General features: G+C 40.0%; 1 protein-coding gene and 1 long non-coding RNA gene across 2 annotated transcripts; one reads left to right on the forward strand and one right to left on the reverse strand.

Annotated features, from left to right (window-relative positions):
- Positions 1 to 218: 218 nt before the first annotated feature.
- CHKA (choline kinase alpha) lies at positions 219 to 23,640 on the reverse strand. Its single transcript, XM_086749729.1, has 12 exons — positions 23,230 to 23,640; positions 19,037 to 19,148; positions 11,964 to 12,017; positions 7,760 to 7,873; positions 7,005 to 7,138; positions 6,618 to 6,722; positions 6,194 to 6,252; positions 4,490 to 4,577; positions 3,440 to 3,548; positions 2,842 to 2,948; positions 2,420 to 2,501; positions 219 to 1,624 (listed from the first exon to the last, which is right to left on the reverse strand). The coding sequence occupies exons 1-12, from the start codon at positions 23,559 to 23,561 to the stop codon at positions 1,565 to 1,567; spliced, it is 1,356 nt and encodes a 451-aa protein (XP_086605855.1). The 5' UTR covers positions 23,562 to 23,640; the 3' UTR covers positions 219 to 1,564.
- A 464-nt stretch (positions 23,641 to 24,104) lies between these two features.
- On the forward strand, positions 24,105 to 24,865 carry LOC147600587 (uncharacterized). Its single transcript, XR_015258722.1, has 2 exons — positions 24,105 to 24,217; positions 24,473 to 24,865. It is a non-coding gene; the product is annotated as an uncharacterized LOC147600587 (long non-coding RNA).
- The last annotated feature ends 828 nt before the right edge of the window (positions 24,866 to 25,693 follow it).

A 25,693-nucleotide genomic window follows, 5' to 3' on the forward strand; every position in this document is an offset into this window, starting at 1 on the left:
CCACCTTGCTTCCCCATGCCTTCTATTAGTAGTCAGTTATACAGTAAACGCCAAAGACACATTTAAGTAGAAGGTATATCCCACAGCATTGAGCCTGAAGTTTAAATTAGTCTGCCTTTGACAGTAAGCAAGAAAGTACTTCCAACACAGATTAACGCCAGAAACAGCATCTATTTTATCCTGCAGAGATAATGATGACTTAAGAGCATCAACTATGATGTTTTTAAGTGCTTTATATTTATTATAAAGTATTAATAGAGTTTATGGAAAATTATTCTCAATACCAGAGAATAAAACAACAGCTTTTACAAGTTATGCTATACAGTACAGGAAATGCTGCAGATGTTTTCAGCTGCTTGAAACAGTATTTGCTATACAAGTGAAAAAGGGTAGGCTTAGAAGTTTATTATGTATAATACAGTGTGTTAGAAAGCACAAATAACATTTGAAATAAACAAGCTCCCAAAAGTCTAAAGAAATCTTTAGATGACACGTACACAGATTATACTCATTTCAATATACATGTTATTGTTCCCCACAAGATGCTCCACTTTACTGGATTGCTAGCACATGATGAAAATTGAAGGTGCAAGAAAAGCACCTCACAAGCCACGTAAGCACTGGATGGGCAGAACAGCCATTTCCTGAAGTGTTCTCTGCAGTCTTTGGCTCTACTATTTCTTACAGCCATATACTGTGGCAACACAAGAGAGATGGACTCCAGTTACAAGTATTGTCAAAGTCAATCCAGTTATCTGGGGCGTTGCTAGAGCAATTCAAGGCACTCTTCCCAGTGTTGCCAGCCCACGGAACCCCCTGTGCAGGACACAGCATTTTAAGAGACAACCAGGCTGGGCTAAAGCATGTTCTTGAAAGACATGGAATGAACAGTTCAAGACAAACTCCTTCAGAATGTCCAGTTCAGAGTTCACTCATACTTCACAGGCACACCAGCTCAAAAGAAACATTCATGTATATGCAGATAATACTTTAAAGCATACCGCTCCAATGTGTTTAGTTGCTTTATGGTTAAAGTGGTGTAACATTATCAGCAGCTTTGAAGATAGTGTTCACGGGGCATGTTGAACCTAATCTCAACAGTAAGATTTTAAGCCTACTTCACAGTTTAACAGTTGTCTCCCTTGCTTTTCCTTCTCAAGAGGCAGTGTCTACAATGAATCATCCTTTACAACTGTTCCACTTACAACATAAACCATAATGACAACACCTCCCTAGAAAATGTACTCACAGTAACACTGTTTGCTCTGATGCATATGGTATTGACACTTAATTGTAAGCTTCTCCCATAATATAAAATACCTCCTAGATCAAAAAGATTTAAAGATATTGCACTGTTGTATTTTACTTTTGCCTCCCAATCTCATTCCAAGTATTTACGAAACTGTAAACAAGTAATTTTTATACAGTCTTCAGTACTGTACACCTGTGTTCCAAGGAACTGGAATTCAGTGACACCTTTGTTACATACAGTAGCCTAAGCACAGTGTAAGTTCTGTCCAGCTGCCCTCTTCATACAGTAACCAACAGGCTGCTCTTCCCACATTCACACCTTCAGCTTCCTCTTCTGATCAAAGTATGCATCAAATCTGGACAATGCGTATTCCTGGAGAAATAAGGGACATTCAGTACTCAATACAGTAAACACAGATTAGTTTTCTTATTTGGATGGGAAAGCATAATGAAGGTATTAACTGTGTTACCTTCCTAATCCATCACCTCAATGCATTATTTAGCCCTATTTGGGAAGGATAATCTCCCCAGAGGTGTTTTGGCCTCTTAAAATTTCCTCCAATCTTATTTCAGCTCTAACACCATTAGCTGCTACCAGCATGTCAGAAAAACAAACAAACCAGGAACTAAAAAGGTCAGGATTCCACTGAAAAGGATGGCTTCTGCAACACTTCCTGCAGGATATTCAGTGTACCAAAAAGTGGTATCACTTTACAGGACACTAAACATGTATCGAGAGAGACAAGCTACCTGGCATTGATATTGTTGCACACTGAATATCAGCATGTTGTTAATGTGCACTTTGACTACTCAGTTTCCAATCTGAGTAAGTTTCACTGCCTGCAAGCTAGCTTCCCTCTTGCAGAGCATCTCTTATTGTAGAATACTACTTCACTGCAAGGCATCATCTCACAGCAAGGCCTGACACATAAGGCTATTGTCTCTCTATGCAACAATGGGAAGAATTTCTGAATTTTTCACTATCTTAAATGTTCTTTACATTCTTAAGCAAAGAACACCAACCAGTAACAAACTGATTTTAAAAAGTTTTACTCCACTTAAAAGGTATTAGTTGTTGTGAGATGCCATTTCATTTACTTTCTCATTATGTACTACAGGTTACTTAACAGAGCACACACTTTTAGGAACATACGATTGAATAACTTACCAGGTAACCAAACTCAATGGATGAGATCTTTGCTTGTATGATAGACCACAGACCCCAGAAGAAGTGTGATGCAAGGGCAAACCTGAAATTACAAGGCTTTGTTTACTGAAATACCCAGCTAAGTCACACCACCTTATTTCAATTATCCTGTTACAACAGTATTCCCTAGCTTGGGGATGTCTACACCTTTTTTCCAAGTATGACATTAGAAAAATAATTCCATTAGCTTTCCCATTGAGTAGTATTTTGTTTACTCCCTTAACAGTGTTTACCACATTTAAATAAATCTCTCCTTTGTAACCTTTATTTACCACATATAAACAGCTTAGAATCTCTCTTGGATGAAGTTTCTCCACCCAGTGAGGTATACAAGTACAGGTATCACAGTGGAAGTTTCAAGACAGCTGTGAAAGATAAGTTACCTGTTAACTTCTATGAACACTTCTTCTTCTAGTTTGGACTTCTCTTCATTGTTCAGATTTTCAAAGCCATCATGGAATGCAGACAGATAACTGGAGATAAAATGAAGCTGGAAGGCAAGCAAACAATAGGGTTACAACTCTTCATGTCAAGACATATTTGTTTCTTTCAGAACTAGGCAGGCCTTTTAAAAAATGGTCATTTATTTTTTCCAAACTTTGACAGTGCTGGAGTTAGCTATAAGATCAGTGGTGGTTCTACTAATTGCTTAAAGTCTAGTTTAAGAAAAGCCAGAATATTAGGACAACAGATAACATTTTGCTACTGCCAACTAATTTCACAGCTGCAGTCCACAACTACTGGACTTTTTCTGGGGGATAGCTACATGGCACATAGTAAATATTCTATCCTGAACAGCTATTATGAAGTTTCTGTGATTTTTAAAGCAAAGGTAGTCAGGATTACAGAAAGAGTTATATTTAAGGAAGTGATAGAGGAAAGGTCTTAGGAACAGAGTGAGTCCAAAACAAAATTGGAAAAGAGTTAAGATTTGAAGGCTATGGACACTGGCATTTTATTAATTATGTCTTATATGCATACCTGTTGCTTCTTTGAAGGATATTTAAGAACACTAGCTTTGAAGAATGGGTACTTCTCATATGTGTAATCATACATCCATTCACAGAAGTGATTTCCAATGTCAAATCCTCTGAAAAAAAGTGATAAAGACAGAGTACCTCAGTATTTACACACTAGCAATTTGGTTTTGCTTACGCAAACCTAAAAATCAAGTTTAAAAGCACAAGGCTACTTTGAACTTAGTGCAGTTTTGCTAAAGGAGGTAGAAAACTGATTACTAGAATATAATTTTTTTGCAAGTTATTAAAATCAATTAGTAAAGATGGGCAGTTAAGAATGAAAGCTACCAGCTACATAAAAATATCAGACTTTGCTACCAAGTTTCATACCAATGGAGACAGTTAAAATACTTGAGTATGCACTACTTCTCCGCACGAGGTCAGACACATCTGTAATGTTAGCATTATTGCAGGCAAAGATATCATGCTCAGAGTATTTAACATTTCCCACTTTCACATTATTGGAATTCAGGGTTCCATTATGTTCCAGCTATGCTAATATTCAATGATCCAAATCACTCCATGCACTTAGATGATCCTTGAACACAGGTGCTAGATGACTGAGGTAAGAACAGGAAACATTTTGTGTAACCATGTAGTGAAAAACCTAGGATTACTTTCGTCTGCACAGATGAGAAAGCCATTTGAAAGTACTGAAGAAAAACACAAAAGCAAACCTGCCCTACATACATAGACACAGACAATCCACCATACTCCTCATCTCCCCACTAGAAAGAAATTTTGACATGCAAGCAAAAAGCCATTTGTGCATAAACAAGCACTCTAGTCTGTAGAACCAAGGAGCTCCGACAGCTTTGACTCTGCTGTATGCCTATACACTATGGCACTGGGACCAGACCTGTTTTGACTAGTTATATTTGCTGTCCACCACTAATAGAATAGAACACAATTCACTAGAATAGAGAGATAATCAGCAGTGCAGCACTTGCTCTCACTGTAGCATGTAGAAAGTAATACACCTTCCTGCTGAATAGAAAATAAAGTGATTTACCGGTAATTATAGCTGCTGTACTCAAAGTCGATGAGCATCAGCTTTTGGTTTTCTGAATTCTCTCTGCCTTCCAGAAGCAATACATTACCTGAAAATTTTAAGATAATACAGTGTATTCAGTAAAGCTGCAGGAAAATTACAGGAAAGCAATATTCTATCTTAAGAAATATTGTTCAGATAATCCCAGTTATCCCTTAGATCTGTGCAGAAGAACGATAGGAAAAGCCAAGTTGCATCGTCTGTATACCAGCTAATGGAAAATAGAGATATATACTACAAGCCTTGTAAAACTGAAAGCAATGAAGTTTTCTTCTGTATGGGCAGATGCAGATTTGTTCTCCCCAGGATCTCGCTTCTGCAGCGTTTAGCTTGCAGCTAGCTCAGGTGACACTGTCAGCCTTAGCAGCCCTTGCTGAATTATTTCTTTCCACAGCTTGAGATCTAAATTATGCAGCATCTCTCATACCTGCATAGCGCTATCATTGATCAACACAACACTTGGGACAGGAATTGGTTTTCAGCAGCCTGAAAGCCACAGACTGATCACTTTGCTGTTCTAATATGTGGCACAACCAGTACGTATAGAAAAGCTCAGCCTTTTCCTTTATAACAGGGAGATTTGCTTTATCTTTCAATTCACTTTGTCATTGTAATCTGAAAGATATCAAGTCTCCTCTGTCAAGTGCCAACCAGTAAACAAATTTAGAGCAACTTCAATTTCTGCAATAGTTTGTCCCGTCTCCACAAGTACACCTGTTCTCTATGCCATACTCTTGCACCACTGGAACAACCACAGTATTTCACATGCCCGTGCCCCACCCCCCCTCCCCCAACTCTTGGAAATTTAGATTCCAAAGCTTGCCCCAGCACTGTCATGCTCCAACTCCTCTAGTATTGCAACTTGCCACACCAGCAATGACAGACCTTGAACTCCAGCATGATTGAGTTCGCTCTTCAGATCAGTGGCTTTTCCCCCTCATGCTGCCTATCCTCCAGGGCAATCCTCTTTCAGGCCATCTCCTCAGCCTTAGCTAACAAGGCTGAGACTCCTGAGAACAAAACAGCCCTGCATACGGTCCTAGTATGGCATATTGCCAGCTCAGCCCAGCTTACCCACCGTACAGGTGGACAGGGAGCATAAACACAGCATACCCAGCATCTTCAGCCCTGCCTCTTTTTCATCTCTTTAGAGAACTGGCTCAGAACAATTCATATTCCCTCCATGATGCTGAGAGAGAACACTAAGAAAGGTAGATAAGGTTTTCCTAATGTTTCTTACCAGTACAAGCTGAGAGCTGCTGAGTCAAACTACTCCAGTCTCTTTTCATCATTCACTGTACATTCTCAGTATCTTTTCTTTTAAAAGCACTGAAATATATCCTACCCTGCTCATGCATATTGCAGACAGCTAAGAAAGATACAGTCTTCACAGAAAATACCCAAGGCTCCCATCACCAACTAATCTGTACTAACATAGCATGTGTACATGCTTGACTTAATCCAGTTATGATACTAGACATTCTGTTAATTAGCCTGAAGGGTTGCTGAAGCCAATGCACTTCACTTTGCAACTGTTGCACACTGGCAGTGCATATGCTGCTGTTTCCAGTCAACAACATCACTACGTCTCAGAAAGCAAACAAGTGACTGGAAAAGTCTTAATACTGCATCACTGAACAAGGTAATGAAATATTAGCAGCTTACCTTCTTGACAGTCATTGTGGCAAAATACGACTGGTGATGAAGTAGCTTCAAGCAGAGCTCTAGAGAACAGCAATACAGGATCTTGTAAGTAACAAATCACTAACCACTGTTCCAAGTAAAGAACAGATGTTATTGTAAGAATTTGAAGTGCTATTCATTTCTAGCAAGACTATTTTCTCAATTAGGAGCCCAAGATCAGGACAATGAAGCTGGACTTCACTGATCAGCAAGTCAGATCAGCAATTGATCGTATCAAGTCAGAGTCATACAAGTCTCAGGTTGGTTACAGAACCAAAACCAATCCTCAGCTTGCAAAGTAAAACTAATGGAGAATATTATACTGTATAATCTCTTTGAACAAGTACACAAATTCATAGTGTAATTGTGCAAACTGGAAGACAGTGGTAGAAAAACAAAAGCCTACCTTAGATTTTTCATTTCCTGGGGGAGATTGTAACTAAGGAGTTTGTTCAGTTTTCTAGTTTTGGATTCTCTGGTAAATTTAATCCTCAGCACTTGATTTAGGTATCTGTTAAAAATAGAGACAATAGTACAGCATTTGTGACAATAAATATATTAGTCTTCCCATACTAAGATCATATTTAAACAAAAATAAAGAAAGTTTAAAGAAAAAAAAGAGTTAAAGAAAATGTTACTATTCTTCAAGGTAATTTAAGTTCCTCAAGTAACTCAGAAAGTTTCTGGGTACAGTGAAAGCTTGTGCTCTCAAGCGTTCAAGGAAGACTGAACTGCTTATCAAAATTACAACAGGTCACCTTTATTCCATACTTTAAAGCACTGTGTAGCTTACTTTTCCATTGTTCCAAAAAGCCACTTAGGTTCTTTATTAAATGGCATTTTCATGCCATGAAATCTAGCCATCTTCTCAGCTATTTCAGCAGATATGTCAGGTAAGCTTAGTTCTTCAGTACTCAGTTTCCTGCTCTGTAATAAAACATAGTATTCTTAAAATACAGTTAACTGATTAATTACAAAAGTGTGATTAATTACAAACACTTGCATATTAGTGTCTATATAGTATAATATAAAATACTAGCATACACTCAAGCAACGTATTTTTTCATTCCAAACAAACTTGGAAAATTGCTGTCTTCGGAAAAGCTGAGTTAGCCAGTCTAGCTTATGTACGACTTGGTCAATTCTCTTCTAGATCAAGACCTGGGGAATATCACATCTCACACTAAGAATATCTTCAAAGCAGATTGGGTATAAATATTTAAGAACATCAAAAGCATCTGCTCTTGTTGCTGTTAAAGTGTTACTCCATAGCTTCCAATGCTATGTTAGGTATCTAACAGGCTTTTTATCTTCATTTATTAGTCTCTGCTATAGCTGAAGAGTTTTTAGATCTCTCCCTGGCAAGAGCTATAATTGGGCTCTCCAACACCCACTATAACTGTATCAAATTACAGCTAGCAATTACTACAGGCTGCCAAGTATTCCATTCCCACATCCCTGCTTTTCTGGGTAGTCCAGAGACCTTCTTGCCATGATCAATTAAAACAGCTACCAGCAGCCCACTAAGTAATCATGAACAGGACTTACGGGAATGAATTCCTCCAGTCGCCCTTGTGGAAAGATTCCATACAACTTTGGGCCAAGGGCTCTCTCTGCAAGAATGGCAAACATAACACTTTCCAGAACCATCGCTTCTGCCCCCTACAAAAAAAATTAAAGCATTAATCAGTGCTTGTACATAAACAAACTTAGGTGTGCACAACAGTTGAACTGCTACAAAGCAAGAAATTTTATGGTTAGCTTTAAAAAGACAACTCAATGTTGTACTAACCAAAGTTTCTGACTAATAACAACGCATAATTAGCATGGAAGCAATACAAATATTTTGCTTCCAGGTTTAAAGCTGAGGAGGAAAACCTGTGTTACTCAGTAGGTACTGCTGGTGGGCCAGGCCAAAGGAAAACTATGCAAAAACCAAAACACACTCTCCTCCCTAACCTGTGGGAACTCTGCAAATTCATTTCCTGAAGGAGTTTATCCTGCTGAAGCACAGCACAGAAACTATAAATATTATCCTTGGCTATTTTAACACACTTTGGAATACTGCCTTACAAAAGTGAATGACTCAACTAACCAGTTTTTCATTTAGAAGACTGACTTGGGATTTGTTTTCATGAAGCATATTTTTCATCATCTTTTTTTTGAGAGATAATTTAAATGTCTGCTAAGGAGCATGTGTGTGAATCTACATTCTTCCTTTTCTACCTCCAAACATACCTCAAGTTTCAACAACTTTTCTTCAGGGTTTTCCTTACATCAATAAACTCGTAACAACCACAAGCAGACAGCTTTTCAATATGAATGTTTAAAAGTTAACAGAAATATGAAATATGTCTCAATACAGTTAAAATAACTGAAGCATAGCTGTCTTGATGGGTAAGATTTGCTGTAAGTAAACACAGAAGCCACAGCATAAATCATTGCTTCTAGCAATTATATTAGCCAGACTCCAGCTGTACTCAAATCCTAGAGTGTCTGCCACACCCCTGCCTACTTTTGAGGGCAGATTCTTACAACAACTCATCTCAAATCTGACCCATGACACTTAAAAGCACAAGAATTAAGAGCACAAAATTAAGAAAGCTCTCAGATATTTCAGACTATAGAGCCTTCTTCTGTCTTACTGTAGTCACTGCAGACTCAGACAGTAAATAACTCTCTCTACAAGTTCCACTTGAGTATGCACCAGGTAGTTCTATTGATAAATAATTTTATTACTTGCCTTATTACACCTTATTATTCTGGCACCTTTTCAAGAAATTCTAGCATTTCATATTGAAGTGTAGGAAAGAATCATGTAACTGAAGCACTACTTCAATAAAAAGCAAGAGTCATCAAGAATATCAACTGAGAGTTTAAGATGACTTGTATATGAACATATTGCATCCATGTCCTCCACTGTTTTTCCATCTAAACTCCTTGAAGCAGAACTAATGAACAAAAATATGTACTCTTAATCATTTCACATGCCCACACCACCACAGATCTGAACTTTTCAGTTTGGTTCTGAAGCCTAATGCCAAGCACCAAAAGGCAAATTAGATACAGGTTACTGAATGTCTTCTCCGTTATTAGCCAATACTGAATTTGTCTGTGCCTGGTACAACATCAGGGTGTTTTAAAAGTCTGATTACAGCAATCTTGTTGGCTGTTCCCATTAAGATGTCAGTTAGAATCATAGAATTATAGAACGGTTAGTTCCTTGTTTTCACATCTTACTGAAAAAACAACTCATGATACTTGGACAACAGCAAGTGCCAAAGCAATGTTCTTCAGCAAGATGCCACTTAATGCATCAGAAGTGACAACCAGAAATAGTCGAATTTCCGATTACTCAACAGTGCACTTCTGGATTACTTTTGCCACATGTCTGGCTACCCCTAGTCCTTCGAGATAAGCTTAAAAATTTAGAACTTTCAGGTAATCCACAACTACACAATCACAAGTTTGTACACTTCTGCCTCAGCAGTGTTAACAAGAACGGCTGCATCTCTCCACGAAAGACCCACTTCAAGATTAAAAAGTACAAGCAAATATTATCTAAAAACAGCAGTATAAAAATATTCAAGTTTGAATGCTCTGGTGCTTGACTCTTCAAATACAAAGAAGTTTAGAGCACCAAAACTTCCTCTACTGCAACAGAATGGTCACCTGAGACTAAGTCCAATGAGAGCTTTGGAATGATACCATCTACATATCTCAGGCACAAAGGCTTCTCCTTCATGATACCTAATGGACCTTTTACCAAGTCTCCACTCCACACACTACTGTCGAGCACAGTGTGGAAAGAAAGAAATAAAGGACATCAGAAAATTCTAAAGTATACTTAATACAGACACTGAACAAATCTAGGTATCTCACTCTTCAGTTAAATGTTCACTTGATGACTTTTTTTAAAGAATCAAGCATTGTAACTAAGTAAATTATGGATCAAGTCTTCAAGCACTTTGCAATATACTTTTGCAGCCAAGACAAGAACCTGTTATTTTAAGCTCTGAAACTCTCACTTTTAATCAGTTTCAAACAGATGAACACTTATTTAAAACAAGCTTGTAGAGAAGATTTGACCACTCACACTTTTAAATCAATACCTAGAGCTGAACACTGCATTTCATACCTAAGAATTATAAACACTATAACTTTTCCAATACACAACTCTCATTCAGGCAAGGATAGATCAAGAGCCTTTCTATACTTCAGTTATAACTGAAGCTTCTGCCTTATTCTTGCTTCAACAGAAAGCTCACTATAAAACACATGAAACAGTAGTATTTGGGGAAAAAATACCCCTAACCACAGCAAAACCAAGGTAAAACACAGATAATCCCTATTAAAATACCTTATGAGCTCACAGAAGACTTATCCCATCTCTAGGCACAGTTGTCAAACATCAGGCAGCTCAGAACAGGTACAATGCTTTTGCTAGTGATCCAGAACATTTAAGGATTACTCAGAGGTTTTTCTACTCTCCAAAGGAAGATATTGACTCCTCTGCTCAAACCTACCCACAATTTTTACCTAGACTCAAGAAAATTTAACAAATCCATTCCAACAGGAATTCTTGAGTACACTGATACAAGTGAAGTTCCAGCACTGTGAGATTAATAGCAGAAAACAGTAACCTACACAGAATCACTATTTTCAGGCAACTAATGAAGACCATCCTGAAGTTCAAAGCCTTGCTTCCTGTACTGCAAAGCTTCTATGGGCTGCTGGCACCAGGGTGGGGCTTGTTTGGGCTTTCATTTTCTTTTATAACTTTAGGAACTTTTTTTACTGAATTAGGTTGGGGAGAAATCAAGCCATCTCAGTTTTTCATCTCTGAAAACTTAGGAATCAAGCTAGTACATTTTTCAGTTCAGTTTTTCTTCAGTCAACTGATTAAAGCTGTTCCAGTAAACTGAACTGAGAGTTCAACAAAACTTCAAAAGCAGCCATTTAACAAAAAATTTAAGACTAGTTTCAACTCACTAGGAAAGAAAAAAAAAGCTTGAACTGTTTCAGATGGCATTCCCAGAAGGCAGAAAATACAAGGGCAGAAAAGCAGCACTTAACAAGTAAAATATACTTCTTCCTAATCACTGCCAAAACCATTATGAGCTGAAAAACGATAGTACATAACAAGCAAAGCATCTGGCTAACATGCTGCAATGTTATCCATTACTGAAAAAAAATACTGCTAGGGTAGAAATCTAAATTACTAAATTCTGTTCAGATGACACGCATGAGCAGAAATAGTTTCAAATGCAAGAACTTTAATGTTTGCTGAGCACAAGACAATTCAAGCCCAACGCTAATCAGAAACACTTCAATTTCAACAGGAAGTTCTCTCCAGCTCCATATATTTTCCTCAGAAGAGTTCATCAAGGTATTATAAAACAGGGATTAGGTAAAGCAGAGTACTGATCTTCCTCTACTAAAGAAAGAAGAGTCTAGTATTATAAACAGCAGTACTGATACCAATATTAGAAATGGTAAGAAACCATTTAGGGTAGAATTGAGAGTGTGTTTCTTGTTAATGTGGAATGCTTAAATCTTTCAAATTTATGTAAGACACTCACATTATAATGATACTTCTATAAGCAAACAGATTTATTGTCTTCATTACTGTTTACAGTTTCTAGAAACACAGTCCAGACACCATGTGGAGTAACTACTGGTTTAGAACAAAATCACCACGTTTCTCTGTCACCTATAAAATTCTGTGGAATAAGCAAATTTAATTACTCACTTGCAAGTCATTTTCCTTCTGAGACTGTACAGACTCTCCTTTATTACAGGACCTCTATGAATGAGAAAAAGCAAACACAATGAGAAGATGAAATTTAGTGTGATTAACCTGCAACCACCAGAACAAAGGGAGTAGAAGTGCCAGCTACAATAACTAGATGTCTCCACACTGTCTTGATCTGACAGCTACAGCACTAGTACCCATCTGACCTCTGACCACTATTTCAACAATTCCAAAATCTTTCAAAAGGATGTGCCACTGAGACTGAACCACTCCTGTAAATAGCCGGAGAGCTGATTTTCAGGTATGTTTTTGTTATTTCCCAGTATTTCAAACCAAGATTTCAATGTCTCATAAGCTTAGAGGAACATTTTTAATTAAGAGAAAATTAAGTCCCTCTGCATGACATCTAGGATGATATTCCTCCTGCAGCTGAAGCACTTAAGAGACACATTACAGAGATTACATGAAAGCCTTAGAAGGACCATTAGAAAAGGCCCATTATGAAGCTTGCAAAGCACTTGCTTTTTTTCTATTACCTTATTTTCCAAATTTCTTGTACTAGAACTTCCTTATTTACAGTACACTAAGCTATATACATACAATGTCCCACTCACTGTGCAAATCCAAGATTTTTCTTGAAATGAATTGCCCATGTAAGCTAAAGGTGTCTCACTAAGAACTGCAGTATACTAGCAAAGCTTTAACAAATTCCATGCATAATGCATTGTGTAGGATGGTTAACAGTCATTATAAAGCAGTTTCCAAGTATCAAACCATTCCCTCAGCAACCAAACCCTCAATGGCACATGCTTTTAATAAAGCTGCACATTTAAAATTCAGTATGTAATAAAAACCTTGTCCTTAAAAAGGGCTTGAAGGTAAGGAGAAGAGAAATCAAATATTTGCTTACAATTACTGACAGTTTGTGGCTGCTATTTATATTGCAATTCCACCATTGACTATTTAAACCAGACTAACTTTAGAGGCCCATAAAGGCAGCCTGCATCTCCACCTTCTGAACAAAACCATTTGATTCATGGAGCCATGTGCATACCTTTCTGTTCCAAAGCTCTAACATGTCCAAAACAAGGGTGGAAATATGAACTTAATGGAATACAGTTAAGCAACACCAGCTGCCTTAGGTACAATACAAGAAGCTAATGATTTACACAAGCTATGCAGTTACAGTATCTCAGAAGCTATAGAAGAAGTACAGTTAACATGAAACGATGGTCTTTCAGCAAGTACTTCACATTCCACTAGGATAAGTTTAAAACAAGACAATATGAAAACTACTATTAGCTTGTATTCCGTTCAAGGAAATTAATGAAGTCAAAGTATATTCACTAAAGCTAAATGCATAACTACTCAATAGTATTAAAGTCATTTACAGAGGGCTTCTCTGAACAAGCATGTCCTACATCAACACCACTCTTGCATCTTACAGATTTTTCTTGAACAGTCAGAAAGTTACTCACCATCCAGGAGTCTCTCCTGATTAATGGTGCTCTCAGAATGGTTCAGTTCATCAGAAGGTAAGCAGATTAGGCTTTTCCCTAGAACCTGAACTGGCATCCCCTTTCCAGAAGTCATACTGTATAGACAGCTAGCCAGTTCTAGGAGTCCACCTCAAAGTCGTGTTGGAGATAGCCTAATGGCATCTACTGTGCCATTAGAAAGAGACAGTTAGGGATGTGTACTGCAGAGTCATCAGAAAAGGAGACTTCTGCAGCATCCCTTCCTCTTTTCTGTTCCCTCAGCATGGAACATTAGTGTCCAGAGAAGAAAGAATACAAGTAATTTGTAAATAACTTGCAGATATGAATGGGAGCTTGGAGAGGATCAGTCTTCACAAGTGGCCATGTACTCAGCCTAGAATTAGGAAAGTCTCCAGTACATGTGATCAAGAAGAATGAAGTAAGCAGGATGCAATTTTATGTAACAGAAGTTTAAGAGTTTAACAGATGAAGTGGTAGGATTTGATTATTTTCTGACTACACAATCACATATGAGAACAGTGGCTCAAAGTGAAACATCTCATACTATAAAGTATTTGATCTACACATTTAGCTCCTGTGTTCTTGGCTAAACCAATCAACACTTCAGTTTTTCCATAAACCCTAACAGTTCACTCCAGCTTATGTACAATTCTGGGAGCTATTTACTTAAACAGCAATTAGGATATTTTAATTATCCAAATAAGAGAACGACTGAATAACTGCTGGAGGTTTCTAATCGCTCTCTCTATATAGGAATATTAACTAGACATGGATATGTGTTCTACATCTTTAAGATTTCTTTAGATGTTTGTTCAGTGCTTCTTTTATTGTGGGAAGGTCTCCTCTCAAAGCAGATTAAGAAAGCTCACTACAATTTTAGTAAAGGAGGACAGCTTTATGCACAGAGACAACAGAAGTTGTTATACAGTCTACTTTGGGATGGTGTAAATTGATTTTAAGGCAGGAAGCTTCGGGTACAAGATGAAAGTCCTAGAATGGCAGACATTGCCCATTATCTGATCTGTGACCAGATAGTGTTTACAGATCTGGTAGTTTAACACAGAAAACTGAGTTCTTCATAATTTTCTCCCTAATGCCCCAAATTTATCTATCTTGTAGCTGGAAAATGAGCTCTGTATCAAAAATCCAAAATGATGCTTGGCAGGTAAATTCTTAGCTCTGCCCACAAAGTTGCATCTTACATTAGAACTCCATTTTTCTGAGTTTACTCAGCTTTAATAGTTTTCAAGACTTCAAAATACTGCAATACTTTGATTTAGATAACTCCCTAGGAATTCAAATCCCAAGGAATTACAACATTACAAGGAATCACCTGAGAGGTTAGAGCCAATCTATGCAGGGGAAACTTTTCTTAATTTTAGAGGTTATTGGAAGAGATCAATTTGAACTTCAGGGTGTGGGAATACAAACAGCTTTAGATTCAGCAATAACTATTTCTGCTTCTAAGAATCTGCCATTGATTACTGATCCCTGCCAAACCTGAAGGAACTGATATGAATTTGTCCTAGAACCTAGCATGGGAAGAATAATTCCCAGTTCAAGCCCTACAAAAGCCACAAAGACATCTCTAATCCTCTTCATTTCAAGTTACCATTCTCTTATGAGGGAGCAGAGGAAAGGAAGGGGCAGTACTTTGATATTTCATTATTGTCGTAAACATTCAGATGCACAGACAGTAGCTAGTGCTACTTAAGTCTTATTTTTAAACAATGAAATCCAGTACTAAAGAAAATGAAAGCTGTAGAGAACGCTCCAACTTCAGAGATCTCATACTATACCGTGAATCGTGTCTGTCACCTGGAAACCAGAGTGCTCTAGGCACGATCGCATGGGCAAGCCTGCAGCAGAGAACACATGCATATACAACTAAAGTGGTACATTACCCCCAGAATACCCTTAACTCCACCCAACACAAATACATCCCCGTAAGAGGTGCTTGGTTTCTTTCAAGCCGTCTGCCAGTGCCAGGGATTTGTAGTTACTCCATGCTACAAACAGACATGGACACCAACAACCACAGAAGACGTTGATAATTACAGTTACACAGCAGTCTGCATTTTATTTAGTTACAAAAAATAAAAGGCAGCAAGGCAGGTATGGAAAAAGATTTACCACAGAACTGTGGCAATCATTTATATTTATTTTGTGTCTGCTCACATAGAAACTGAGAGACCAGAGAGGAACATTAGGTATACTGGTTTGGTTTTCCTCATTTATATACAAGATTTTGTTTTGGCTGTTGTAAAGTAAGAGCCCCAGTGAATCAGAGTTCAAGGTTCTTTTGACATGTGTAAAAGAATGGGAATCAATCCCCAAATTACCTTTTGATAGGTGAACTTCAAGAAAATTCACCTTAATTAGAACTTTTTTTTTTGTTAATGCTACATTATATTTTAATCCTATCAGCATTTTTAAGGTGTGGGAAATTTTGGTTGTTCTGAATTTAAGTAGAAACACTACAGTGATCCACATATGAAATCCAATCTTAAAGTTTGGACATTAAACAGCATATTGTTGGAGAACCTTTTGTTTCAGTTGTTTTAACACTGATATAGCCAACAGTTAAAGACATTTTGTCATGAGGAAGTTTCACTTTCAATGCTCCCCTTTAAATTTAGCAACTAAGCTGGAGCAAGAATAAGTGAAGCAGAGTAAGACATTTCCCTTTTTCAATGTAGAACATATCTGCATTGTGCCTCAAACATTTTGGTTTTAATGTGGTTAGTATTTTAACCTGTCACAAGCACAAATACTTGTCTTAAAAAAAAGTAGTTCTGCTCAAGGATATACTCAAGAGAAGTCCTTGATTTTTGAACATCCATGCCAGTGCGACCATTCATAATAATGGCCGAGCCAGCTCAGTTCATCTCCCCCCAACTCCCCCCAAAACAGTCATGCACACAAAAAATTGGCTTAACCATATCAGCTATGACAGAGAAAGGCACCAAGCCTTCCCTGTGTGGCAGCTTTAGTCAACTGGCATGGTTTATATTGGATGAGTTTCATGTACTGACATTTGTGTCTTCCAAGATTCATAATAAGCAAACTGGGGCTATTTTCAAACTGTAAAAAAGGTACCCTTAAAAAGGTGGCTCAAAGAATTATGGTGCCAGTATCATTCATTCATCAAGTTAGTATCAGGTATCTATTTTTTACTTCTATTCAAAATTTTAAATTAAACTTCTCTTCTATACATACAACAATTTGGTGCAGATTGCTATACATCTATAGTATTTACAGTAAAGTAATAAGAAGAGCTGATATTATCACTATTTTGTGCTCCAATTTAAACAGAAAGTACAATGGACAAGAGTTAAAACATGCTACAAAGGCTCAAACAAACAAGTGGCAACTACTAATACCCAGTGGCAGTTACAATTAAGTCATTGAGAATTAGTGATTTTAGCAAAAGGTCTCAAAACTCAACTTACTTTAGCAGTGTCCCTTAATTTCTATAGGGCTTTAAACTTAAGCAACATTACTAAAAAATATCAAATTACTCCCTCTTAACAAGCTTGTCATAAGATTCTACTTATGCCACCCAGAAATTCCTAAGAATCCTAAGCAAGGTTTTCAAAATACCCCAATAAAACAGTTTGCTTATATTTTAACTTGGCATTTAAGGTAGAGGGGCTGGAAGAGACAAATGTTTGTGGACAAAAATTGTGAACCTCAATGCAATCTGAAAGTTTTACCTTGGGACTTTCTCTGCTTACTTAACCTTTAGTGAACTGCACCAACAAAAGCAGTCATTTCACTGCCACTACGGAAATAAAGGAAGTTAGACATCTCAAAAGATCCTTCAACACCAAGAGCAGAAAGGTTAGAAAGTTATGAACACACTTTCAATTTTCAAATCAAATTAGTTCTGATTTTAGAGCCCAAAATTTAATTTTGATTTCTTCAGTGGACGAGGCACAGAACAGGCAAGCTAAAAAAACCCTGAGGGCAACCGGATTCTAGACCCTACTTTACTTTTCCTTTGAAATATAAGGGCCAGGCCACATTTCTTCACAGCTCTTGGGCAACTGAAGTTCTACCACTACAGTAGTTTTACAGCCCATGTTCCTACTCAAGCCTTCTATATATTAAGTCAGCATTACATTAGAGCCATTAATAATTTTGAAAAAATTCTTAGCATCAACTGTAAAAGTAATTTCAAAAACAAAGATTCTCACCAAACATTTTTTTTTCACTTTCCTTTTGGTTTCTCTTAAAGGAAAGACAATTTAAGCTTTAATTAATGAACTTCACACTTTTCTTGTTTAACAGTTTAACTTTCCCAATACACATACGGTGGTGTAGCCAAGCATTTCAAGCTATTTCAAACCACTGGAGTCTTTTACATATTTCTCATAAAGTTTGCTACCATGGGAAAGTTAATATCTCACATAGTATAATAAAATAACACTTTAAAGCTAGTAAGTGACAGTATCCAATAAGACTTTTAACAGTAAGTTTGGTCAAGGCAGCAGAAGCAGGAAGAATGGGCTGAAATTTTAGGAATAGTCATTCTCCTGCAGATATTGGATCAGTTATTCAAAGCAAGTGACCAAGTACTGGAAAATGTCAAATTAATGGATAATAAAACCAGACCCCCTAAGTGAAATACAAACAATTTCCAACAGCCAAATATAATTTTACAAAGCTGCAATTTTTCATAAGGTTAAGTAGTTGTTATGATTATTTATTTACAGTGTAATTGAGTGTCTAACAGAGATGGGTAAGAGAAGATCTGCTGTACAGTCCTACAGTAACAGCCTGTAAGCTTTAGAAGAGATCATCTTTACAAGATATTCTTTATTTTAAACCTTACAACTTGAAACAGATTTGCCAACCACTTCTCTTAAGGTTTGAGAAATTTCAATGCCATTTACATTTTACTAACCAAATAAAAAAAAAGTAGCATTAAAAGAGTTTGACAAACATCTGGTTAAGTTTCTATGCCAGCTACAAGGCATATCACACATTTAAGAAAGTATGTTTTGGAATGAGATGGCTGTACAGTATTGATGTTTGTGCTTCATTTTTATTCTAACACTATATATCAAATTTTCCAGGAACATAATCACCCACAAGATCTAATAAAATATTTGAGCACTGTACAAGTTTGACAAAACCTTCAACTTTAATCTCCAAGATTTGTAAGTGCTACCAAGATTAAAATTATGCAGTTTAGTCTCTTGCAATGTTGCTAGTTATGCCAAAGTCCTACATACTGTACAGAAGCAAACTTTAATAACTTTTCTGAAACACCACAGTCCAAACTTAACACCATAAACAAAACATTACTGATTAAACAGACAGCAAATGAGCCTTCAGCTGATACACTTCAGTCAGGATCTGTATAGAAAGTAGTGTAAGTTCTAGACAATAACAAGCAATAAAGACAACTGCTTTCAGCTAGCAATCTACCCCACTACCACTAAAACACATCCCCCAAAGGATAAAGCAGCACACACTTGCAGCGTGTCACAAATGAAGATGTTCAAACATATTACAATTAAGCTACAGAAACCCTCCCACTCCCAAAGCACTCCATGTACTCACCATCTGCAGGATTGCACCATATAAGCGCAGCAGAACTTTCCGTGGTTCATCTGCAACTGTCTCAATGGTATCAGGTAGTGAGCACTGAAACAGCATGTTGCTGAGGCCACCTCTATCAAGAGAACAGTAAGTTTATCAGCTAACTTGAACGAGCATATATGTTTGGTTTTCTACTAATTAGAGGCAAATTAATGATTAACTGATCTAACATGAGAAAATTTTCCAACAGTACCAATAGCTCATAACATATAAGGCTTCAATAAAAAAATGGCAGCTTCATGCTTCTTAATGTATAGTTCACCATCAATCTATTGATTCAAATTACAGCTTGAGCTACAAACTGATGTAAAATGCAAGAGGCAACTAAGATAACATGTAGACTTCTGTTAATTATTTTCAGGACTTCCAGAAAGTGATGCTGGAGTCTTGTCAGATATACTTGGTTGCACAAACAAGCAAGACAACAGCCGAATAAGCTTAATACCATGCAGCGAGTATAAAACCCTAAGTTTGAATTAAGAGCTTGTATTGCTGGGATGGCAGCTACAAAGAGCAGCTACAGAGATTTAACCTGAATACCTGTGCTACAGCATCACTGATTAAAGTCTTACTTGTGCTATCATTCTTAGTGACTCATTTTCAAATTTGAAATTTGCAATTAAAGCGGTTCTTTAAAGAAACTCCTCATGTATTTGTCAAAATTAAAGTCACCCTCAATCTTATCAGGTAAGACACAAACTAGGGAGCCCTGTGTTTCAGTCGTTCAGGGGTTACACAAGCATGCTGGCTTTTCATGAAGTAACTGGTTTACAACAGTGTTCTTAGAAGAAAAAGTGACAGCATTTGTTTTCTACAGGTTTATCAAGCTAGACAGATACCAGATTAGAGAAGTTAAGTTTCTTGATTTCCAGTAGCACACTAAGAACACCAGTCTACTTAACCCATATTTTTTTTTACCACATTGTCTTTCTGAATCCTCTTAATTGTCAATGTGTTCATTAAGTCTTCAAATTTCCCTCCTGCAACAGATTTTCCCTATTACTTCTTCCTCTACTGTAAGAGGAAGAAGTACCGAAACTTCTGGTTTACTTGCAAAACAGAAATGCAAATCAGCTCTACTGAAAAAAACTTGTCTGTCTCACCATTAAAGAGAAAAACTTACAAAATCAGATACAATCCAAATACAGTAGCTAGCAGTAACAGGATGAGGTAGCACAGATTTTAAAAGTAATTTTACTTGTAGCATGCTACGTAACTTACTGCAGTAACTCTAGAATTTAACCTCCGGTAGTTAAATTCTGTCATGTTATGATTTTTCTCACAAAATAATGCAGTTTTTCATAACACCCAAACCATAAGTATTTAATATTACCTTGCAGTGAGCTTTGATTCCAGGAATACATGGCAGATCCAAAATGCAGTGCTTATCCTAACCTGACACTCTTCTCCATGCTTTATCAAATATTTTTGGGTTCTCTCAGTGGGGAAGTAATAAAGACTTTCTGGAGAAAAAGGCTAGCAGGAAATAGACGACACATAGGTATTTGCTGGGAGAATGTACACAGAAGGACTAGCCTACATATCCAAATTCAGGAAAAAAGTAATCTCAAGAAAATAGGGTAAAACAGCAGCTGCACAACATGCTCAAGAAAGAGATAGAAGAGAACCAGGTGGCTTGGCAGGCATCCAAAAAAAGGATTTTTAGAGAGAAGAAATATGAAGTAACTTTGAACCATGAAGGTGAACAGGTAGAAAGAGGGGCACATTGCAAGGCTATCAAATGAAGAGCCAAGACAGACTATTCAGATGCAATCAGAACACTGGTTAGTTATACCAGCTACATTTCTGGCTTCATTTAAGCTGTGCTAGACAGGTTTTTTTGAAAAATATTTCCCATCTCTTCTAAGCCTCTGATGTAGACTTTGGTGAAAATATCAATACTTCAACAGAAGAACGAAACACATTGAAACCCACTTTACAAAAAAACCACCAAACTAGAGCTCCGAATCCTGTACAGTTACGTTATTTAAAACACATGCTCAGCCTGCATGCAAGTACATGAAAGCAGAGAAACTTTTCTTTTTTATACTTCTCCAGCCAAACAGGAGTGTCTTACTGAGGCTGAACTTCATTAAACAGAAGTTTCACTCTAGCTTTATGGACCTAAGACTTCAAAAGCTACCTCTAATCAAGGAAAACCATACAGCAGTCTAATAAAAGGTATTGTTCTCCTGAAAGGTCAGTAGGCTCAGCAGCTTGTTAAGGGTCAAAAGGGCATATCTCATACAGATAAAGCTATCAGTTAGTCTACTGCTACAAGTTACTTAAAGGTAAGCCCTTCCAAATGGGTCACCTATTTTCAAAGCTTCCTATAGCTTTCCCCAGATCATAGCCACAGCAGTTAGGTGTGCTTATATACTTGCATTCCGATCAGATGTGAATCTGCTTCTTTACTCTCGAAAATAAGGACTAGACCCCTTCATCCTACACCACCAAGTACCTAACAGCTTTTCACAAGCATGATTTGCACTAATGTAGTCAAAATGGCAATACTGACAGACACACTGGAGAATGCACACCGAGTGCTTGACTTTTGTGAAAGCAGAAACAGCAAACCAATATGATGCTGCTTTTGTCTGTAGATAAAAGCAGTGAAAAGACTTTTGCCAAAATAAATGCAACTGCCAATTAGCACAGTTTTACACATTCTTAAGTTTCAGCCCATCCTGCCTTCCTCCCAATCCAGAAATCACCAAGCCATTTTGAAGCGGTGTCTCAGAGGGGAAGTTTCCAAGAAACACAAGAGTAACTGTGCTAAAACCTAAGGCTTTAGAAAATAAGTACCAAGTCAGCAGTGCACACTAATAAGGATGACAACAGAATTAAGCAAGTCAGATTACAGACATATTATCAAATCAGTCTACTGTCTAGGAACAGTGTCAAGTCATCTTCAAATTCTCTCCTTTCATAAACTTATTATCATCATGCCAAGTGAAGAGAAATGATCTAAAAATACAAATACTATCTGCATCAGCTTTCAATGAGCTGCTCATTTCTAATAAGGCTTTTAAAATGCATTTAGAAACAAGCATAACAGGTTTTGATGATACTTCTATATGAGTTTTGTCAACAGCTTATGCTCTCTTAGCTAACTGGGGGTAGATCTGCATGTATTTTGTCTATCAACAAAAGTAGAAACCCTGGGAAAGCAAACTCAGGACTCAAGGGGAGAAGCTGACAACCGTATCCTTTGGAACTGTACGTGAACTTACATTTGATCAGGTAGAACGTTCAAGTACTAAGACATTAGACAAGCAGGCCGTAAAAATGAAACACTGAACTAACACAGGACTGATATGAAACAGACTATTTAATTCTACAAAGAAAGCGATGATCCCAAACACACTACATATGGTTTTTAGAAGACCCCTAATCCACATATTTCTGCTGCCAGCGTGCTGAGTCACAAGCACTCGCTACTATAGGCTTTAAGTGACCCGGTCTAGTGGAAGATGGTCCTGCCCATGGCAGGGGGGTCGAAACTAAATGATCTGTAAGGTCCCTTCCGACCCAAATCATTCTATGACATGATTTACTCTAAAAGATGATTCACATCATTGATACACCGCATTTGCCTGCTAACTTCTGAATTTCAGAACGGTCAGGGCGACGTAAAAAAAAAAAAAAAAAAGCTTTTTTTTTTTCTCGGGAGGGAGTTCCGCACTCGGTGCGGCGGTTTCTACTGGCTCCATCACTTCCATCGTCATGGTGCGGGGCCCCTCCCCCGGCTGTGTGCCGCCGCGCTGTAGCACCAGCCCCCTCGCACCACCACCCCCCTCCTCTGCCGGGCGCGGGCGTAACGCAACGACCCCGGGGGGCCCTCCCGCCTCCCCCGGCTCAGCCGGCCTGGCCCCGCCGCCAGCCGCAAACCCCCCAGACCGGTGCGGGGAGCACCCGCGCCGCCCCAGAGGGAAAGCGGGAGGCGGATGCGCAGTCGCTCGCCACGCGGCAGCAAGCCCGCACCCCTCCGCCCAGAAAAGCGAATTTAGGAAGGATTTAAAAGGAAAAAAAAAAAAAAAAAAAGAAGACTCTCCCCTCCCGCACCTCCTGCGTCAGGAAGCGGCTCGGACTCCCAGCCGGCCCCGCCCCCTCCCCGCAGGGACCAACCGCCCGCCCCCCACCCCAGCGCTGACCTGATGGGGTTGATGCGCAGCTGCTCCTCTCGCAGCCCCCGCCAGGCCCCGGGCAGGAACTCCTTACACCACAGATACGCCTTCCGCCGGGTGCGGGGGTCGAGCGGCGGCTCCTCCTCGGGCGGCGGCAGCAGCAGGGCGGAAGGCGGTGTCCCGGCGCCCCCACCTTTGCCCGCCGCGACGGGGTCTTTCCCCTCAGGGTCGGCGTGAGCCAGCGGCGAGGGGGGCTGCCCGGCGGCGGGGAGGACGACACCGCCCCCGCTGGAGCTGCAGCTGAGGAGGAGCCCGAGCGGGGAAGGGTCGGTCTCGCCATTACAGAACTTGGTCTTCATCGCGTGAGGCGGGCGGGCCGGAGGGCGACGGCAGCGGGGAACTCGGGGGTGCGGCGGCTTGTGCACTCTTATCACTGCGTGTGCGTCCGATCCTCACCAGCGCCAGCGGCGAGTAAGCCGCACGCTCACCCCCAGCCCGCCTTTTTATAGGCAGCGCGGCACGCGGGCCCGCTCGCCTCACGCTGTCCCCCTCTGTCCTGATTGGCTCCCGGCTGTCGGCCCCTGCCTGGAGGGGAGGGGGAGAAGTTGCCAGCGAGCGCGAGCCGCGCGCTCGCGCGCCTTCTCCCGGCTCCCGCAGCGCTCGCTGATTGGTGCGCGAGAGGGCACGAGGCGCTGGCTGGCTTACGCCGCCGCGGCCGCCCCGGTGCGCGAGGGGCGGGCACGGAGCGCGCCGATTGGCGTTTCCCCGGTTGTCGGGGTGACCAGCGCGCGCCGCCCGCGGTCGGGGCGGGAGGGTGCGCAGCGCAGGGTGACCCCTTCCCCTCCCCGCCCTCGCCGTGGTGGCGGTGCGGTCGGCAGGCCCGGCCCGGCCCGGCTCGGCTCGGCTCGGCTCGGCCCGGCCCCCGGCCCTGAGGTCCTCTCGGGCCCCGCCGCCACTTCTCGCCGGGCTCAGCCCTGCCGGGGCTCGACCGGAGTGGGGGGGGGTTGAGCTGGAGGTGAGCACTGGGGCAGAGGGGCCGGGGCAAGGCGCGGGTCACCGTGCGGTGCGGTGGAGCTGCCTTCCTTGGGGCTTGGGCTGTGGGGTGTTTAACGGAGCTGGTGCCCCCTCAGGGCTGGCCCTGGCACGGCTTCGCGCCACGCCGCTGTCATTCACTCCCGTGACTTGCCACGAAAACGTAGGAGGTCTCTGTGCTGTACAAAGGGGATTTCAGCAAGCAGCGATGTGTTTGTTTAAACTCTGCTTCTTACAGGAAATTACCGAGTTACTTGGTCATCATCTGTGAGGGCCCGCTCATGCTTATACTGTAAACCGGTCTCCCTTGGCTCAGGAGAAGATCACACCTGAACAGAAAGATAAGCTAAAAGAAGAAAAATAATTTCCACATGCAGTGCTTCAAAGCCGAGTTTCTTTGTTAGTTTTGGCGGTGGAAAGACTTTCTCCTGTTATGGGAAACGTCAGCACCTGCTTTCCGGTCCTTGGCAGCGTGCAGGAGTTGTCGCAACGGTGATCTCGCAGCCCAGCTGGAAGGAGCCGCAGCTTTCCTGGCCCTCCTGCCGCCAGAGGGGATGAGAATGTGGCCCAATATGTTATACTGCCTGGTCCTAAATGAGTGGTAAAGGAATAAATCACCTTTCTGCGTTGAGCTACCTTTGCACTTCACTTACTGTTTTCCCTCCTTTGTTCTCCCTTGGTGGTCTTCTACTGTATATAAGAGAAGCTTGTGGGCTTTTTTAATATTAGCTGCCATTATTGTGGTGATTGTTGTTAAAGCTGAGGATTGCTGGGTTGCGAGGGACTTCCTGATACACTCCTTCCCTCATCCCTCCCCAAACTATTTAACCGCATCGGCTGCTCCCTCATTTTGTCTGCACACTTTGCTTTGGCACTCTAGTGCTGGAAAACTCCCAGATAGCCCAGTGATTTTCTGGGAAGTGGCAAGAAAGCTCCAGAACTGGCTTCAGAACTGCTTTGAGCTGGCAAAGCAGCTTTTGCACAACTGAAATTGTCATGACTGAGGCATACCAGACCCCAGTTTAGAGGAAGAGTGATGTATGGGTTAGGAATGCCAAACTGGAACCGAAGAGATACAGATTCTCTTTTCTCCCCTTTGTGCCTCAGCTCTTCCTTTACGACATAGAATCCCTTAATCCGAGCACAGATTAGGATGCTGGAGATGGCTGTGGGGAAGCCCTTTCTTTTGCAGGTCCCTGCTGAAGTACCTGACAACATCACTGATGTCACATAGCTAAATACCAAAAAACAGTTCTGCAGATGGAAGGCTCCTTCTGCAGAAATGCTGATGTCTCTACATGTGGGAAGAAGTAGTGAAAATACCAGAAAATTTTCCTGTTCAAACTGGCCCTTCTGTTTCCAAGTGCTCGAACTTCACACTACTTTGTCATAGCATGATTAACAGGACTTTTTTTTTTCTAATTAGAGTTATTTGACTGATTTTTTTTTTCTAGATTGC

The sequence above is a fragment of the Chlamydotis macqueenii genome, chromosome 5 (assembly GCF_036417535.1).
Source record: "Chlamydotis macqueenii isolate bChlMac1 chromosome 5, bChlMac1.mat, whole genome shotgun sequence".
NCBI lineage: Eukaryota > Metazoa > Chordata > Aves > Otidiformes > Otididae > Chlamydotis > Chlamydotis macqueenii.